The 20,692-nt window shown below is 36.6% G+C and overlaps 2 protein-coding genes across 3 annotated transcripts in view; one reads left to right on the top strand and one right to left on the bottom strand.

The window, feature by feature from the left end:
* Positions 1 to 439: 439 nt before the first annotated feature.
* LOC6645340 (60S ribosomal protein L14) lies at positions 440 to 1,950 on the bottom strand (the record flags this gene model as incomplete). Its single annotated transcript, XM_023177508.2, has 4 exons — positions 440 to 759; positions 1,053 to 1,247; positions 1,481 to 1,582; positions 1,867 to 1,950. Coding segments are annotated over 4 exons (585 nt in total), but the record flags the coding sequence as incomplete, so codon positions are not given.
* A 1,846-nt stretch (positions 1,951 to 3,796) lies between these two features.
* Positions 3,797 to 20,692, top strand: part of LOC6645338 (LIM and SH3 domain protein Lasp) — a 33,632-nt gene continuing 16,736 nt past the window's right edge. The window contains exons 1-2 of one of the 2 annotated variants that reach the window (XM_023177297.2): positions 3,797 to 3,853; positions 4,450 to 4,835. In XM_023177297.2, coding sequence (XP_023033065.1) covers positions 4,767 to 4,835 — 69 coding nt within the window. In that variant the 5' untranslated portion in view covers positions 3,797 to 3,853; positions 4,450 to 4,766. Of the gene's footprint in view, positions 3,854 to 4,157; positions 4,836 to 20,692 lie in introns of those variants that run through there. The other variant, XM_023177298.2, reaches the window with a different exon arrangement.

Here is a 20,692-nt window from a genome sequence, read left to right as displayed (position 1 = left end):
GATGGACCAAGTGAACACTCCATGAATCTTGAAATTCCATCTGCCATCTCGCTCACTTTTACTAACAACTTATCATGCCATCTCATACACTTTTATTTCATCCATCTCACTCACTATTAGGACGCCCAAAAGACGGAAGCGTGCTCTTTCATTCATCTGGGTAGCACGTTTTTGTCTATTGGATACAAATGCCCAAGTTATCTGGTATACAGGGAACCAGCAATATCGAGATAAGAACGTATTCCTATCCGCTTGGAAGTTAGTGTAGGAGGGAATCAACTTGGACAATGCTTCATTAAGCAAACAATTATCAACAATATGATGAAATAAAAGTTATCCATACAGCAAGTTAGGCGACTGTCTCAAAATGTTAGTGTTATGATAAAATTCCTTCCCCGATTAGTTTTTTTTTTTGTCATAGAATAAAAGCAAAGAGGGATTCGTGTGTTTTTCCTAAAAATAACACTTCTTTTTATTTGCTCCATCATGATGTTGTGTTTTAGATGTTCATCAAGCAGTTACTTTTCGTTAAAAAGGGTTTTTGTGGTTGTGTTTTTACTTCTTGGCTGGAGCAGCCTTCTTGCCACCCTTGGCTTTTTCGGCACGCAGACGCTCACGACGATCCTTCTTGAGAACACGTGGAGTGCCATCGGCCTTGGTGCGCTTCTTCAGTGTGTTGAAGGCAATGGTCAGCAGCTTGTTGCGCTGACGCTTGGCATAACGCAGCTTGAAGCGGTCAAAGTCATTCAATTGAGAGCGCTAAAACGAAATAGTAAAGTGATCGATTAATAAACAGAACAGTTGAGGCAATGTAAGGAGAAAATGATATGAAGGCGTCACTGCCGCACTGGACTTAACTGTTGGACACTGTTTTGGCGCATTTTCAGTAAATAAACAAGAGTTAGCTTCATATATGTATCAGCCGGCAATTCCTATCAAGAACTTTCAATTATCATCATGTGCACACAGAAACAGTGTCATTTACAGTCACCAATCCAGCCAGCAGGCGATTCACACAAGAGAGTTGGTAGTACGTCGTTCCAAGTGCTTACCTTGCAGATATTTTGGGCCTTGACGGACCATGGGCTGACCTTCCATTGTGCCTTCAGGTCGCTATCTTGCCACACTTTGCGCACAATGCGTGTGGGCGCTGTGTAGGGGAACTTGATGCGGTACTTGGTCAGATGCAGATTGTTCAATCTGTATTCCTGACGGGGAACACCGGTGAGAGGGCCATCAACCAAAACCTGCGGTAATGCAAAACAAATTAGTATTCATATTTATTTTTGGACAAACGATTCTAGTTGGGACTGTGTAATGTGAGGCACTTTATCTTTGGGTCTTGCTTTTCAGTTGGGTTAACTTGGCTTCATTTATGTGTCAGTTGGCACTTCCTATCAAGAAGACAATTATCATCATGTGCAAGCTGGCAAGTCCCCACACACTCAGTCCTTCTCCAAATCGAAATGTATTGACTTACTCTGTTTTGATCAATGACATCAACAATGGCCACCAGGCGACCCTTCAGGGGACCTGCGGAGGCCTTGGCAATGCGACCAGTTTGTACGAATCTCTCAAAAGGCTGTAATTAGTAATGCGTAGAAATACAAAACAATTAGAATTATTTTGCTATGCGGCAGTTAATGTATGTGCGTGTGTTTGTGTGTGTGTGGTGCTCCACCACGTGAAGTATTATTTTTAGTGGGCATTTTGCCGATTAATGTCAACTTGAGGACAGGCTTTTATTTCAATTAAATGCATTGGCTACTTTACATTCAGGCCATGTTTAATTTATCTAACACAATTTATTACATTTTATTTTTCACATTTTTCAACCGACTCGGAGCAAACTTTGTTAATTCTTACCATGACGCTAACCGGAAAGAAAGAGAAGGGCAAAATATTTTTTGACAGCTCGGCAGCAATATGGCGGTCGGTGTTGGTAAAAAATCAGGGTTGTATTCGACACTCCGTTTTGCAGCACCGACACAAAATCCAAGTGGCAGCACCATTTGTTAAACACTGTCACACTTGAAATACCGGCACGGCGCTCCCACTATTCAGACGGTTACACTGTCCGTATGATCAGACGTTTTCAGTCTTACCGAAGCTGGTCACACTCAAAGGCGAATATTCAATTTGGCCGCGCGAATTCGCCATGTCGTTGCAAGCGAATGTTCGTGGTTGGCATCATCGGTATGAGTTGGCGTCAATTGCTCGATGTTCGACTCTTTTGTTGCATGCTCGACTTAATGGCTCGAGTTCGACGTGGTTTCAAGGAGTTCGGTGTGGTTCGGAAGGGTATTCCTAGGAGGTTCACTTTTTAAAGCATTTTGACACCTTACCTATTACTTATTATTTTATAACAATTTGTTTTAAGGTTCCTTTGGTTATTTTGGGGTTATTTTTTGTCTATCATGTAAGGATTTCGCAAAAAATGCGTTGCATTTGAATTCAATTCGATTGGATTCATTCGACTATCGTTTGTCTCTCATTCATGCAGCTCTCTAATTCATACATATGTACTTAAAATTATTTAAATTTAAATTTAACAAAACATACATTTAAAAACAATTTTAAAAACAAATACATATCCCATATCCATTTTGAAAAACTTTGTTGATCAGCAACGCATTTCGATTTCCCGCCCAGAAAATTTTGTCTCTGGCAATGCCATTTGATGTGCTTTTCAACATGTCGTGATATTCGGCCACACTTTGGCCGGAAATAGCTACTTTCAGCTATAGTCCCGCTAAAAACATAATTTTTCTTTTATTAATTGCGCAAAAACTGATGCTCCGCAATCATTAAGAGAGACATTGAATACTACACTTTGGCTTCAATGGGACTTTGGTGAAGTCTATTTGAGCTCCAATCAAGATCATTCAGCTATGGCCTACGTTATCTCGTTGTTACCTGGTGTGCCCGTGGTGCCAGTCAATTCGGATCATAACAGTCATATTGAGCATTTGCGTGGCGAATTCAAGCTCTACAAAAAGGATCCTCTATTGGTCCATTCCAGGTAAGAATGGAAATAGATTGATAGATTTGGGATCAACGAAATGGAATTTATAATGTAAATAATTTCTAATATTTCTCTTCTTTCCAACCATTTCACAGAATCAAGACTGGCAATCGCAATCCTGGATACTTGACATCTTTAATCCCAGCCATCAGACTCAGTCTGTTCTTATCGAAGACGAGAATTACAATAGCATTGACCTCACCAACAGCAACAACAACATTAGCAGCCTGGATGTACATCCAGTTGGCAGCAAAGTGACCCTCAAGGATGTTGCGTAGGCGCCTCACTCTCTCGGTCTAAACTTCACCATTGCCAATTTTGCTTCAATATCCACTTAACTTAAATTTGGTTGGGAAACAAAAGTTAAAAAAAAGAAATGTCGGTCTACCAATTGCTTACAAAAAATTAAATTGATGGAATTTAAAAAACCACCTTAAACTTTCAATTCATTCGCTACTTGGAGAATGAAAAAAATGTTTATGAGTGATTCGAATAAATTCACCTTTAATAATGTCATAGAAAATCAAGGCTTTGGCATTGGGAAATCTTTAAGATGCCTGTTTATTATATAAAATATTGATCTGCTTACAAAAATATATTACATCAGTTTTAATGAGTTTTGTCTATGTGTTAATCCCTGAAACAAAAAGTAAATGAGGAGTATAAGTTAGTCGGCTTTGTGTTTTCGCTACGAGTTCGATGTGGTTCCATGTAGTTCGTAGCGAACCACCGTTATTTTGTTTTTTTTTTTTGTTTTTTATTGTTGTTTTTGTTTTCAACGTGAGCGGGTGTGTTTTTGAGTCGATCGGATGAAGTAAATTTTTCGAAGTAATGCAAGCAAGCAATGTATATGAATATAGCTATGTATATATTAAAAATCGGTGAATTCGGGACAAATTGTTAATAGAGGATGCGTTTATACTCCCCGCGTGCGTTTGATACTCCCCGCTGATCTTTTCAACTCTTCTTTGCACTCTTTTTCTCTCCCTTTTGTTGTCGTGTTTCGCGTGCTGCGATGCGCGCGTTGCTTTTGTAACCTGTGCAACAGATTTTTTTAATATTCTTTTTTGTTTTCTTGTCAATACCAATAATACTAAAAAAAAAACAACAAAAATAAATACAGAAGTGCTAAAACAAAAAGCGAAACAAAGCAAACCGGTTATTTGCTGCCAGTTTTGTCAGTTGAAAATGTTAATCCAAATGTCCAAATAGTGTAAAATAAGTATTCGGGTTGAACACAGAACAAAAACTCCTCTTTCGGCAATAGGCATCAAAAACCAACAAAATTCCGTTTCGCAATGCAAAATTCGTGTTAATTAACAACAACAAGAACAACCCACAATCCTAATCCTCAAAACAAAAAAAGGAAATATCCAAAGCGCAATTTCTTAGCAAAATTTCTTTTCCCCCATTTTCAAAAATAGTTACAACAATATTTTTTCTTCTGGTGTACACACTAACACACACACATATATACACACTGGTATAGAAGAGGACGAGGAATACGCTAAAGAAGAAGAAGAAGAGGAAGAGCATCATCCAAAAAAGAAGCGCAAATAAAGAAGAAGAGACAGTAAAAGGAGATCAGTGGAGTTGTGTACCCCCACCACCACCACCACCGCTACCACCCTGTTTCTGTGTGCCCCCCCCCCAAACGCCAAAAGTAGCAAAAAGAATACCAACAACATTTACAACAAATCATAAACTTCAATTGAGAAGAGAAGGAAAGAGCAACAACAAAATGAATAAAACTTGTGCCCGCTGCCAAAAGGTGGTATATCCCATCGAGGAGCTCAAATGTTTGGATAAGGTGAGTTATACGTGCATTTTTTAGTTTTAAATTTCAAATGTGGCTAACAACACATGTGTGTGTTAAAAAGAGACGGCTAGCTAGGCACTTGATATTTTTCCCCCCCATTGATCATGCGTGCCTGTTGCTCCTAATAATTACAACAACAACAACACGGAGTAAAGAGAACGAGAGCGCTAAACTGTTTCTTGGAATTCAAAAAATAACGGCGCATTCTCCCTTCCCAACTCCTCTGTGTTTATTTGTCTCACTGTCGCTGCGTTTTTTGTGTGTTGTGCATGGGAATGTGTGTGTGTGTGTGTGTGTGTTTATGCGTGGGCGATTTTTCAATTTCGCCAACTCAGGAAATTTAAAATTACTTTTAATTTGCATAGCGTCGCTGTTTCCGTTGCGGCGCCCCCTTGAAATATCAGCGCACCGCACAGTCCAGCCATTGGGCTGTTTGCGTTTGCGTTTTCTGATCTGTTTCATATATGTATTTATTTTGTTTTCAACTAAAGCTTAACGCGAAACACCAGACAAAAAAAAAAAGAAGAAAAATCCGTTGACCGACCTTGAGCAAGCATATATCTATGTATGTATGTACATAAATACATATATGTATAGGTATATGTATGTGTGTATTTTTTGTTGATTTTGCCTGACTTGAGACCAGTTTTAGTTTTCGCATTCCCTCACACACACACACATTTTCTTCTTTCTGGTACTGCGCTTATTGGTTTATGCTTAATTCCAGTTTATTTGTGTACTGTGTTTCCCTCTCCTCACATACCCTGCAGCCATAGGCTAAAGAAAGGTATATTAAGATTACTAAAAGTGAAGAAAAACCTTTACATACATGTACATATGTATGTATATGTATGTTTGTATACATACATATGTACATATACATATGTCTCCACTAATCAATGATTCTTTCTTCAATTTTAGTTACTACATTGAAAAGTAGTTGCCATTTTCCTCATAGTTTTACTGAGCTTCAACCTAAATAGATTAATCAGAATCTACTATCAAATTAATCTACTAGCAGTCATTAATTTAAAAATATTTTTTTTTTTTTTAAATGAAATCGGTTACACATACATATGTATGTATGTATGTATGTATGTATGTGCATGCATACATATGTATGTACATACATGTGACTAAATAAGAAAACGAAGCACTTAAAAAAATATTCGGTTTTCCAAGTATGAGATGTTTTTTGAGGGGTGGCCATTAGGCAAGAAACTTCTAAAAACTTGATAAAAGATAAATATCTTTATATCTCAATTCTCAATTCAATTTCGCTAATTTAGGATTTAGGTAAGAAAGGCAAGAAAATTAAAAAAAAAACGTTGGAAAATAGTACAAAACTTGATTTTATATAATCGTTTAATACATTTTCAGATAAAAGTTAATATCTCCATATATCGTTCTCAATTCAATTCCATTTCTTTTCTCAATTTTAATTTTTCAAAAAAAGTTAAATGGTACAAATGTTAAATACAAAATTTGTTATTGGCCATGGCAAGTTTAGAGTTGCGAGTCAACAATTTCAACAATCTATAAAAATTAAGAAAACTTCAAATGGGCCTGATTGTTAGAGGTTTTACCTGGAAATGGATTGATACCTGGTTTCCAATCAGCAGACGGAATCTCTGATAATGTTCAAGGTGTTTGCCATTTTTCGAGCCTTCTTTTTTGCTGGCCTTTTAATGAAACATTGAGCGTGATTCAACCATGCATACAAAAATAGATTTTTTAAATTCAAATCTACGATTTGCTAGTTTTGCTTGCAAAGTAAATAATAACTCTTTTACAGTACAGTAAAGACTCGTGACAAGGTTTTTGTCGACGATTGGTTGTCAGTGCCTGGTATCTATCTTTTTTGGAATCAACTAACGTCGACGCCTTCAAACTTGTCAGTGTTTTCTTTGTCTCTTTGGTGGATACAAATATTTTCATCTAACTATTCGATAAAAACAAAACGAAAAAGAAAACGAGAACTGTTAAACAAGAACCTTGAATGTCGTGTTGCATGCATCTCCTCTCTGCTAACAAAAATTCCAAATGAGACTTTCCAAGTGACAGTTGTCGAAATGAACTTGTGTCAATCGTCAACCGTGTCAACCTTGCCCCCTGCATAAGCATAAGCCTCTAATTATAGTCCGAATCGTTTCGCTTTAGAACCTAAAGTTCTTCCACAATTTGGGTCAAATGAGAAGAATGGGTGATAAATTGTGGATCTATCTTTAATCTTTGCCGATTTTAAGCCGAGAAGGATCATGTAAGAGCACGTAATAGGGAAAAAGTCACGTTATTACTGTAGGTCAAGCACGCATGCGTTAGGCAGGGCATTTACACTTCGGCATTAATGGCAAATACTTTTTTCGATTTCTGTTTCCCTTTGCCCCATCTCCAATATCCAAATTCTGTATTTCTCTAAATATATATATATAGAGAGAGAGATAGACAATAGAGTAATGAAATCTATTTTCAAGTTAGTTATAAAATATTTATGCCGCGTGTGTGTGTGTGTCTTGTCTAATGGATATGTTGAGAAACTTGTAAACACACACAGACACACAAATGGAGTAAGATATATGTAGAACACCATATATGTAGATAAAGGTGGGGGGGAGGGGGTGCGAGGGAAAGGGCCTCCAGACTTCTAAGTTTACCTTTACATTATATGGCATTAAGTTTGCCTTTTGTAGTTTTCTTAGTTGCTGCAATTTTCATCGTTGTGTGTCGAGGGAAAGGGTGCGGGTGCTGAGGGTGTTGAGTGATGGGTGCCCCGGGGTGGTAGGGGGGAATGTTACACTTATTTAGTTTAGGTTAGGGTGTGTCATGTGTGTGTGTGTATATATTGTGTGTAAGACTATTGCATTTTTCGTGCAAATATTTAACATGTTGAGTCATCTATTATTATGTTCATATATGCATGTGTGTACATATACATACATAACTCTGTATGTATGTATATTCATGATGTAAATATTTCGATTTAGATTAATCAAAGTTCTATGAGTAACTCTTTTCTTCAATGATAATGAAGGTTTTTTCTTTTCTACATTGAAATCATCACATATTAATAATTTTAGATTTTCATTTTCACAATTGATTCTGTGATTCATCAAAAAAAAGTGAAAAACAAGATGATTTAATGGAAATGAAATCACACCCCATAGCAAGATGACAAATGGAAGACTAGGAAAAAAAAAACTTCGTTCCATTTCATTTTTTAGGTGCAACATTTTTTTTTATAATTTCCAATACATTTAAAAATAATCTTTATGTTTTTACTTCAAAACAAAATTCCAAGTTTTCAGGGATTTAATTCAAATTAGAAGATCACTTTCCATGTTTGAAACTTAAGACATAAATAAAAATCAGCCAAAACGATAAACATAAATTTTTGTTCTATTTGTCTATTTTTTCCAGTCTATATTTTTGCTGAATTCTAATCAATTTTAAAAAGAATTATATCGATTAAATCTGAATTTAGTGTGTGGCAACATGATGTATATATTATGAAAAAACTTTAGTTCTCGAGAATTTAATGCATATTGCAAAAGATATAAAATAATAAAAAGGTACGCATTTTTCAAATACTCAAAAAATTCACTAAATTAGAAATTCATGAAATTGAAGTTCATCAGAATTCATTAATTTGCCATTAATTGGCATTTTATGATCTTGTTAGAAAAGTTAACTTGATAATGATTATATTTCAATTCCAACTTAATGGGATTAAAATAAAATAAACTTTTGACAATTGGTTAAAATTTGGCAAATTTACAAATTAGCAAGGATAAAGAGTTTTTATGAATTTTCAAAATATTTTAGTAGCATCTGACATATCCTTTACAATACTTTTCATACCTTGTAGATGAAAACACGTAACCTGCGAAAAAGTAGAAAAATTTACGCAAAGTTTACCATATAGATAAATAAATTTTTAGCAATTTTATTCACTCCATTTTCGTTTATATTTTTAAGACTTTTAAGGAAAACAAAAAAAAGCTGTTTAAATAATTTTTTGTTTTATTTTCAAGAAACAATTTTGAAGGCAGTGAAAGTTCTTACAATTTTTTGCATTTGTTTTTACATTTAAAGAAATTCAAGTTTGTAAAACTCAAATACTTTTAAACATTTAGGAAAAAAGGCGTATTTTTTTGAAATTCTATTTAATTTTTTTCTTAAATCTCAGATCTCTCGGCTTAAAAAGTTACAACAACTTTGAAGCAAATTAAATACAAATAAATAAATTAAAGCATTTGGGTTTTTTTTTTTTTTTGCTTTATATTTTCCTTTAGATTTTCATATTGTGGGTGACCCTACCAAAAAAAATTGTTGAGCCCTTTGTTTTTGGTTGTTGTGTTCTCATTTAATGTTCAATGTTCGGTTTTAGTTGAATTTTTAACTGCTGCACGTGACATGGGCATATCCTGATATAGAAATCGATCGATACTCGTGACAGCATTAAACGTTCTCTTATTCTACCCGCCAATTATCTGTTAACATTTTCACCCGGAAAACGGGAGTATTTTTTTTTTGTGGTTTTTGTTAATCGATTTTTGATAGCAACAAATAAAAACCAAAAACCAAAACTTGTCACTAGAAAAAGATATATGTATGTATGTGCAATATATACATATATATGGTTCTGTGTGTGTGTGTGTGTGTTGCCGCTTCTGTTGCCAATTTCAGTTATCTGTGAGTTTTATTTTTCGTTTGACTTTTGCTTTGGGCTTTCCGGGGGCTGTGCGGCTTCACGACGACGACGACGACAACGAGAAGCAGCAACAGCAACAACGATTATTTCATGCTTGCAACGAAAGTAAATGACCTCTTTGTTGTCATGTTGTCAAGAAGGAAGGAGAGAGAAAGGAAGAGTAGGAATAGATGGTTGGATGATGTGCTTGTTGATGAGGGAGGGGCGGCGAATCAGAAGAGAGGGGAAACTACACGGGAACGTGCCAGTTTTTTTTTCTTTTTCTTTTTTTGGCCAATTTTCATGGAGCCGCTGCTCCACGCGCGCTTTGCCACGAGTCGAATTTGAAATCGCTATAGAGAGAGAAAGAGAGAGAGAGAGAGCAAAGTGAGGAGAAAAAAGTCAGCGAAGCATCAGAAAATCCAAAATGTATGCCTCTTCTACATTTGACTTGGTTTGCCACTTAAACGGACGGGGTCGCTGGCCCCTTTGAACTAACCGCCACACTATTCGTTCGTCCAATTGTCCACCGCGTTCTCCATCTCCCTCTCTCCATCTCTGTCCCTGTCTCCTGCTGTCATGGCACACTTTTTAGGCGAATGTTTTAATTTTTGCATTCGCCTCGCGTTTCGTCCTTCTCTTCGACAATTTGCTATCTACTAACTCTCTCTCTCTCTCTCTCTGTCTATCTGTGTGCAAAATGACAAATGACTTGAGCAACAAACTTGCTTGAGACCTCACAGTGTCTCTTTCTCTTTGTCGTTTGGTATACATCTCTCTCTCTCTCTCTCTCTTTTTGTGTCTATTGCTTAAGTTGCATTTGAAGAACGTCAGCAAATATTAAATATATTTATTTATGCATATTTTATCTCTTCTACTACTCCACCACACCCCCCGCCCCCAACTTCAGCAGCAACTCTTTTTTTCTTCTTCTTCATCTTCCAGAGTCTCTTCACTCTTCACTGAGCTCTTGACAAAAAGTTTTCAGTTTTGCATGACAAACGGAAAAAATGGGAAATTGTTGTAGCAGGGGGGGGAAAGTGAAGGAAACAACAACAAAACACAAAATCAAGGCCTCTACAAAACGAAGTGTGTATACACTGTCTTAAGAAACATTTCCATCAGTTTGTGTTGGAAAATATTAATAGACATGAATGAGAATTTCAGGATCGTCTCTTTTAGCAAGAGTATGAAAATAAAAATGGAAAAAATAAAAAAATGCAAGCAAAGGCAAGCCAAGCCAATTGAGGCATAAAAATAAAAGTGGTCAAGCAGCAACAAATAAACAAACAATCGACATTCATTTTCTCAGAGACAGAGACAGACAACTGTGGGTAAGAGTGAGAGAGACCTGGCGAAAAGAAGAAGGGGTGGGGGGGCTAGTGAAACTTATCGCTACCTTTGCATCTCTCATGCGCTTCCCTTTCTTCCTCTAACCCCCTGCCTCTGCCCCTTTTTTGTTTTGCTTTTCATTTTGTGTTGTTTTGTGTGTGAGAACTTTGAACAAACAACGGAAAAAAAACAGGGGAACTTTAACTGGGAACTCTAACTGCAAGATTATGCAACTCACTTTCATTTTGCACTTTTATCTTAAGATTGCATCTATCTCACTCTCACTCTCCCTCTCACTCTTATATATATATATGTGTATGGTTGTTGCTCCAATTTCTGTCCACTGCTCTCCACGCTTCTCCAAATCATTTTTTCTCTCTCTCTTTCTGTTGTCTAATTATTCGCTTTCATGAACTAATGTAACTTTTTTTTGGCAATTAGAAAAAATGTTTTCCCCCCTTTAGTTTTTTCCCCCTGCTTTGCAGTTTGCCAAAAGAAAGTTGAAAGAAGAAAATATATATAGTAGAAATTTATTTACAGCTATCTCAAAATGATTATCAATTTCGAGGGAAAAAAACACATCACAAGTTTCATAATGAAATTCCAATTATTTCTCATTTATAATGAGGACAGAGAGAGAAAGAGAGATAGAGAGAGAGGGAGACGAAGGGAGATGTAGGAGCTTGAACTAGAACTTGTTTGTTATTTATCTGTATTGGAAAACAAACAACAAATTTTTGTTTAATTTTATTTATTTTTCATCCCTTTGCATTTAAAATGTTGGAAATTTTATAAAAACAAAAGTTTTGCTTAGCATGTGTTGTATTTCATTATTATTTTAATTGTCAGAGTTAAATACAGTGAAACCTCGATATAACGAACTTCGTTATAACGAAAAACCCAATATAACGAATTTTTTGTTAAGTCCCTTGAAAGGACTAAGGTTTTACATTTCAGTACCTATAGCGAATCAATAGATATAACGAATAATTTTGCGATCCCCCTCAGATTCGTTATATCGAGGTTTCACTGTAACAGCATTAAAAATTTAATTATTATTGCATGGGAAAATATTGCCAAGGGAATTGCATGTATAAATATTAGATTTGAATTTTTTTGTTTCATTGAGAAATGCTCGTAAAATGTTGATGAAATAGATATAGATTCATGAGGTTTTGTTTTTTTTTTCTTTTCAAATCTTTGACCAAAGTTTATAACTAAGAAGAGGAAGTAGTGGAAGAGAGGGAAGGAAGGGAAGGGGAGGACCAGGTGAATAGAGTTGAGTGGACCAAGTCAAATTGTATGTTTTTTCTTTTCTTCTATTAACCGTTTTGCCTGTTGGCTTAGTTTGGCTTTGATTTTGTTTCGCTTGGCCCAAATTTGTTTGTTGTAACAAAGATAAAGAGAGAGAGAGAGAGAGAGAGAGAGAAGAAAAGAAGCAATGGCCAATTCAAAAGTATGGAAAGTGGAAGTCGAACTTTAAATAGCTTCTGGCTAGGTCTAACTTAGATTGGTCGCTGCTGCTGCTGCTGCTTTTCCTCTCAATTAAACATTAAGCCCATTGTGTTTGGTTGCTTTTCGAGTTAAGGTTGGTTGTTGTTTTTTTTTATTACTATAAAGTTGGCTTAATTAATTTCCAAGTTGACCAAGTTTTAACTACCTGATGTTGCTTCTGGATGATGGATGAATGTTAGTCAGATGGGGCGGCATGATGGGAGGGGGAGGGAGAGCGGACAGCTTCTTTCGTTTTCCGGGCATCTTTTGTTGATTTCCTGCCTTTCTTCACCCGTCTTGTTCTTCTCTTTTAATTGTTTTTCTTCTTTGTTGTTTATGTTAATGCGCATTTGCTAGTAATTTGTTGTATTGCCACGCCCTATGCCTCCCCGCCAACAACTGTCGCATGTCACACACACACACACAGACATACACGAAAAGAAAAGCAACGCATTTACTTGACCTCTTTGTGCCTGGCAGCCAGCAGAAATTAGTTATTTCTTGTTGTTGTGTGTTCCCTTTGTTTAAATTCAATTGATCTTCATTAACCAGGAAGAAGAGGAATAGAGAGAGAGAGAGAGAGTTGGGGGGCGGGTTGTTGAATGGATAGAGAATGGAGGGATCACTCAAAAGGGGTTGCCAGTGAATCGTGCAATATCAGGAAAAAGGGAGGAGGCGTAATGCCAGTGAGAGGGGTGAGGAGGGGGTAAAAGAACACTCTTCTCCTTCTTGGGTCTTCGTTTTTCGTCGTCATCATCCAATTGAAACTCACCCTTCTTTCCCCCATCCACCATCCCTCTCACTCCCTAAGTGTGTGGGTTTATTTTTAGTAAAAGAGTGGGCAGGGGGCAGAGGGTAGGGGGGAGGAGTGTCGTCCACCAAGTGATCGTTTTCTACTCTCTATAAGGAGGACTGGAGTTCAAGTGGTTGACTTGACTCTTGAAGTCCCCTCCCCCCATGCCACATTCCCCCATTCTCTGCTCATTCTTTTTTGTTTCATTTTCTCATTCTTATTGTTGTTGTTGTTGTTATTATTATTATTATTATTGCATTGCACTTGAGGTTTTTCACGCTCCTTGGTCTTTTGGTGGTGTCTTGACTTGTCTTTCTGATTCTGGACCCATTCCCCCAACCCCCCACTCCCTCCTCCAGCCTTTTTCCTCTTTATATACTTTTGAAATTCGAATAAGAAACGAAACATTTGAATCAATATTTGACCCAGAATTATAATTACTTTAATTATCATTCATAACCTGCACTCGTATTAACTAATAAAAATGTACATTATAATCTCTTATGTCGATTAATAAAAGTTTAAATGATTGTCGATTGTCATTAACTTATTTTGACGTTTTTGCATATAATTTTCATCTATCCAATTCATACTTAAGTACTAAGTGCAAGTGAGATGGCATTTGCTGTAGAGTAAATTTATTTCCCACTTGATTTTGGACCTTTTAACAATATTGAAATACATTTTGTTTGGCTTCAACTTCATAACGTCGTGGCCAATATAAGTTGCTGACTATTTCATAAGCCCAGGCATCTTTACTATTGCATTTAGTTAAAGATTCTTTCAGTTTAATTTCGTGTCTTTCATCTTGCTTGAAATCTCAGTCAATTATTCAGTTTTCTGTTCCACATTTAACCTCAGAAGGAAGAATATCATGAAGACGACAACCACCATGGTGTGTGTGTGTGTATATGTGTGTGTGTGTTCCACATTCTCAACTTTTCGCTTATTCCCATTGTGTGGCTGCGACACTCACTACTCACTACTTGAAACGCTGTGTAAAGTGCTCTTTGGCTTTAGTCAAATTAATAATTAAATTGCATCAGCAGAGAGCAGCATTTGCCTTCTCAGTCTATCTGCCTGTCTCTGTATTTGTTCCTAAGTAGAACTAACTGCATAGAAGCTGGAAGGGCCACCAGCCGCCCTTTAAGCTAATTTGCCAAACTCGAAAGATACACTTAACCACTTTAGGGATTGTGATTGAGTGCGAGAGATAATTCAATTGCAATTGCAAAAAAAAAAGAAGGAAAAAACTTGTACCAGAAACTTTTCCATAAGCAGGCTGGGAAAAAGTGTGAGGAGAGGAGGAGGAGGAGAGAGACGGAAATGGAAAATGGGAAAACTGTTAACTGGTTTGATGATCAATTTAGACTTTGGCTTAGCTACAAATAGAATAGAAATTGTGTTTGAGTTTGACATTTTGAGAGTTGAGTTGGTTGCGTGAGCGTGCGGGGCGAGAGGGAAAGAATCGAGTTTCTCTTCCCCAACCCCAACCCCAACCCCCCAACATCCCCCATTTTCTTTTGACGTTTATAAATTAAACAAATAAAATGCAAAAACGTCAGCAAATGTGGAAAATGTGTGTGCAGCAAGCGGCAAACGGCACACGGCGCATATACGGGAGCCATTCTATTGACTTTGCTAATTGACTGAAGCCGAACGAGTAAACGAGAAATGCTGAACCAGGAGAAAAGTAACACACACACACACATAGAGGAGAGAGGGAGAGAGAGAGAGAGAGAGTGAAAGAGTGAAAGGGGCAAGGGGCCTGGAAGTAACAAATTGAAGTTGAACATTTGAAAAATTACAATCGTCAAGCCACACAGTGATGGCAGTGGGGGGAAAATGCAAGGGGTGGTGGGGGTCAAAAGAAGGCAACGCAATTAACTATGGAATAATATTATTTCGCCAACAAAATAATCAGTTAAATTTTTTTTTTTTTTTTTATTTGCCGACAGAGAGAAAACAAAATATACAAACTCTAGATTAAGTTAATTTCAGGGTTATTTTAAAATTTTAAATAGTAATTTTTTAAAGGAAAATAAATTTAGATGAAATTATTTATGAAGCATTCGAAATTAGACAGTAAAAACTGCCGAAAAGGCTAAGAAAACTTTACTTAATAAAAATTTATGAATCTAATTTTCTTTCTAACTAATCATTAAAATCGCTTACACAATTATATTTGATTTTGGCTATAATGATAATAGCTGTTTTTTTTATGTAAGTGTATAATTTGACTGTGTTTTTGCATCATTTGTGAGGTCGCATTTCCATTTCCGTTTTTGGTTTAACGATATGCAAAGTAAAGCAGCCAAAAACAGAAGCTAATCATCCAAAGCAAACAACGTGGAGGCACACAAAATCCAAAAAAAGAAAGAAAAAAAGAGAAACTGTTAAAAATTTATCTCAAATTTCACACGTATTTAAAGAGAACACTCCTCCTAAACGCCTCCATAAAAAGTCTGTGGACAGCGACGACGACAAAGAGGAAACATATATCAAATCGATGTTTAAATGTTGGTAATACCAATTTAAATATGAGCAAGAAGAGCAAACAGCTGCCAACTTGACGACGAAGATGATGACGATGATGGAGAAGAAGTAGTTGAAGTTGAAGATGAAGAGGGAAATGGATATGGAGATGGTTTGACAAGAGCAAAAGGAAGTTTCCTCTAAAACCCACGTGGTGTTTGTGTTTTTCTATGCAAGTGAAACCCACTTGTCGAGGCAGCTCTAAAGAGAGAGAGAGAGAGAGAAAGAGAGAAACAGAGGAGGGGTAGAGTTGAATTCCGAATTGGATTCGAAAACGGGGGAACTGCCGCTGCTGCAGCTGATGATGGTGATGGTCGGTTTTGCTCTAGTGGTAGGCGGTGGCCACCACCAAAGACTACTGCTGTGTGTGCGCGCCTATGATGATGACGATGATGATATAGGGGAGCAGCTACTACAGAGCTCTCTTTTAGCGCTGATGAGGCGGAAGTGAAAGCGACGAAGCAGAATTAAACTACTTCCTACTCTTGGCTTGGCGAAGTTTGCCCAAATGGTGCGGGCCATAGAGCCGAATCACAAAAATTTCATGCATCTCTTACATCTTTTCAAGCATGGACTTAAAAAGTACCCAAGCAGCCAAGAAATGAACACTGAAGTTAACTAATCAATTAATTCAAAAAAAGTCGTTGTAAAGTTTAAAATGTTTTGCCATAAAAGGGCGTCGATTGTGGTCTCAGATTGTGTGTCCCAAAGTCGAAACAGTCGGCTTTATGAAGCCATTTTGGCCATTGGTTCATTAATGATCTATTAGGCTAATCCTTTCGGCAAAGATGCCCCAGGATCAGTCACTTATTAGGACTGGTTGACCTTCTAGAATCTAGATCGAGGCAATGTTGCTTAAAATTCCTTTTGACTTTCAAAGCACTGAATATACCCATTCCCTGCACAGCAGGGTATACAAAATTTAAGAAATTTTTCAAATGAATTTCAAGTCTCGGTCAATTTAACTTGAAATTTTTGTTTGTTCGTTGGGTTAAATTATATTGTATATATATATTTGCACGCTTGGCTGATAAGGTCAAGGTGGTTTTTAGTTGCAATTTTGCCAAATGAGGGGAGAAAATCGAGAGTGTGAGACAGAGTGCGAGACAGAGTGAGAGACAGAGAGAGAGATAGAGTGTAGTGGATTGCCATGAGAGCGCGAGAAAAGTCTCAGTGTATCTGATTGAGCGATTGAGTCATGGATCTCCGTTAGTAGTTGGATGCCTTTTTATGGTATGTCTACTGTCTACACATACATACATACATACATACATACATACATACATACATACATACATACATACATACATACATGACATAATTGTCATTATCAAGCGCGTTAAGTAATTCCATTGACGTGACCGGAATATTTAGTCGTATTACTGTTTACAACAAACACAAAAACAAAAAAAAAATACATTTTTGGTCAACATTTTTCTAGTTGCTGCTGCTGCTGTTGCAGTAGATTGTTGTTGATTGCTTATGGCTGTTGGCTATTGGCTTATGTAAGTCTCGGTTTAGGTTTTTCAATCAATTTTCACACGCCAAATGCAGTTGCCGCTACGCTCTGCTCTGCTCTGCTCAGCTCAGCTCTATCGTTCGATCGTTGTCATCGATGATGATTAGCAGTAGCAGCACATTTCCTTTTGGTTGGGGGAGAGATCATCAATGAGGGCAAGACTTTTCCATATTTAATTATGTGTGTATTTTTCGCCTACCCACCATTCCCTCGATCACTATGCGCCGTCCCCTTCTCTTAGTTTGTGCTAAGTTTTCAATTTCAACTAATTAAAAGCAATTGGAGAGATAGATAGATAGAGAGAGATAGAGAGATGGTGCTGCTTGGGGGTATGGGTTTGGATTTTATGGACAGCGGGCGAGGAGAAGTAGGTAGGGGGGAGAAGGGTGTCATAAATTCAATTGCCTTTTGTGTCGCTTTCAAAACTGGAACTTGCTTTGCCTGCCGCATGCCGCATGTCTATTTCCATTTGTATGTGTGTGTGTTTCGGATTTTGCAATTGCAAATACATATATACCATATAATACACATATAAAACATTTGCTTTTGTTGCTATTATTGTTGTTATACACGATCCATAAAGTTTCAACCAAATGACGTAATACATTGCCAACGGAACAGGCTTTTGAATTTGGATTTTGGGCTTTTCGTTTTGTTGTTGTTGTTGTTGTTGTTGTTATTGCTCTTTGTTTCCTCTGAAATTAGATACTCTTAAAAATCAAAATCATAGCATTGCGTACAAATTGATTATGTGTATGTATGTAGGTAAGAGTGAGAAGAAGATAAAGCCAAACTCTAATTGTCAACAGATATATGTATGTATTTAAATAGACATTAAAACTAAATTGCAGCAGCGAGATGAAAGTTGTTTGAAAACTAGTTAAGAAATTATATGACACAATGTGGTAGGAAAGGAAGTTCCCAGATTAGAGTTTTATTGTTCGGTTTTTTTTTTCTCACACGGTCAACAAACAACTGCGAACAACAATTGTTAAAGAAATATTTTAACTTTTAAAATTATTGAAGTGTTTGCACTAAATAAATCAAATTTTCTATAATTAAGATGGTTTCCAATTGAGTAGAGAGAGAGAGAGAGAGAAAGAGAGAGAGGCAGGGTATTAAATAGCTTCTTCTTTCTAAGGAATCATAATCTAGGAACTTTGTTATTTCTATGAATTTCTTTAATATTAAAGGCCTTTACAGTAGACCAAAAAACAAATATACCAATGTACATACTTTTTTGGCTTGAATTCGTGTGATTTTTATAGTTTATTCGCATTGCCGGATCTGAGCGAGGAATATGAACGAAATTTGCTTCCAAAAGTATGCAATAAACAGTCCAAAATTTCGCTTTAAAATAGGTTTGGAATAGTCTGGGGATGAAAATAAAAAACCTCAAAGCAAACATTTCTCGTACAAAATCCAAGTCAACCGAAAAGTTATAAATTTTTTGCAAATAATGTATACTTTTTCCAGCCCATTGCATACTTTAAGGGGGTGATTTCCCCCATTTCACATTTTATTGAATATAACTGTGGAGAAATGCATTACAAATGATTTTTTGATTTGTTAATTAGATAATTATTTAAACCATAGTCTACATATTGCTTACATTTTTAAAGTTGCATCGCCTGAAAGTTGAAAATTTGTAAGTGGGCCAATACTTTTTGGTCTCACTGTATATACGTACGTTCACCCCCTCCCCTCCCCCCCTCATTTCCCGCTCAGCGTGTGGCGTACAACCAATTTTTGACTTTTTCACAAATATCACAAAATCCAACATAAATTTTCCTCTTTTCAATGACTTTATCATCAACAGCCTCTCTACACACACTTCAATAGAGTGGCATATTGTAAGTGCAATTGAAAACTCCTTGTAGTATGTGTGTGTGTGAACGTGTGTGTGTGCCTTGTTTGCCAATTTCTAAAGCATTTGTGCTCTGTTATGCTGCTGCTGTTTCTTGGTTCAATTGTCCATTTTACAAAAGAGGATAAACACACACACACACACACACACACATATACAATAAAAAAGCTGTCAAAACTTTTCACTTCAAATACCAAAAAAACACAAAAATTCGAAATTCACATTGTTGTTGACTTCTTATGCGGCGGCGGTGGAGGGACGATAGCCTTTTTCTTTGTTAAACTACAACTAGAGGGGGCAAGGAGAGGGGGTGGTCAAATATTTTCGGACACCTAATTCTCTACGTTGTACACCACTTAGGGTATAGAAATTTCGACTTGAAATTAAGTTTATTTTTGTGTGCCTGGCTCCGTCTTTATTTCTTCTACGGTCTTTTGTTTTCACAGTAGGAGAAAATATCTTGGTTTTTTTTTTTTTTTGGATCTATTGCTGCTGCTGTTCTATTGTCTGAAAAGATTTTCTATTAAATGTTTGACGTATTTCTTTTTTTTTTTTGAGTATGCTAAAATGCTGTTAGATTTAAATTGGTACCGTTATGAGTTTGAGCCGTAGTTTTGAGCTATCAACAAGCAGCAAAAAGAAGAACTTGGTTTCCATAGAAGATATTCATCATGATTTAATGCCTGGCGAAACACACACACACACAGAGTGAGAAAGAGAGAGAGAGAGAGGGAGAGAGAGACAGTAAGTTGTGGAAAGAGAGGTAAGACTATAGTAGTGGTTATAGTAGTAGATGAAAAAGACAAACTTAAAGATACATACCTATATGAAAAAGAAAACAAGAAACAAGACAAGAAAAGAAAAAAAACATCGTGTTAAAGTGTTGTGTGGTGTGTGTGTGTGTATCGGTGTCGACTGACTGTGCGGCGACTCTCTCTTCTTTTAGCTTGACTGAATGAATGAAAAGTCTTTAGTCAGCAATACAGTTGGTTGACTTTAGCTGATGTTGTTCTGTGGTGTTGCTCGGATCGCTGGTAGATATGGCATAGCTAGCTAGTGAATCATCATCACCATCACCACCGCCACCATCATCATCATCATCATCATCATCATGATATTTCTCTCTCTCTCTCTGTGTCTCTATCTCTCCCTTCGAACATTAGATTGCAGATTGCTTGATGTGTAATTGCCTTTTTATTTGTTGATATTGCAAAAAATAATAATTTAAGCCAACTGGAGCCAGCTGTTGTTGTTCTTTTTCTCTCATCTCCCTATCCTACTCACACTCTTTCAGCTGGTGGTCGAATCTCTGATCTCATCTTTTGCTTTTATTCTTCTCCCTTACTCTTTCACATTTCCCCTTAATAAAATTAATAAACATGTATGTGTGGTACGTGCAAATATGTGCTAAATATAATCTCACAGAATTACCAAAAATAAAAAAAAATAAAACAAAAAACATATTATTTTCTTCTACTACTTTTGGGAGATAATTATTTAGAGAAATAAAAGCATAAAAATTATAGCTGAAAAATTAAAACTATCTACATTAAAATCTTAAACCAAAGCGGCTCTACTAGATACATCTTTAAAGTATTCATTACTTTCAAAAGTTTTT

This window comes from Drosophila willistoni (assembly GCF_018902025.1).
Source record: "Drosophila willistoni isolate 14030-0811.24 chromosome XR unlocalized genomic scaffold, UCI_dwil_1.1 Seg143, whole genome shotgun sequence".
Taxonomy (NCBI): Eukaryota; Metazoa; Arthropoda; class Insecta; order Diptera; family Drosophilidae; genus Drosophila; species Drosophila willistoni.
This window is presented reverse-complemented; position numbering and strand designations above follow the sequence as displayed.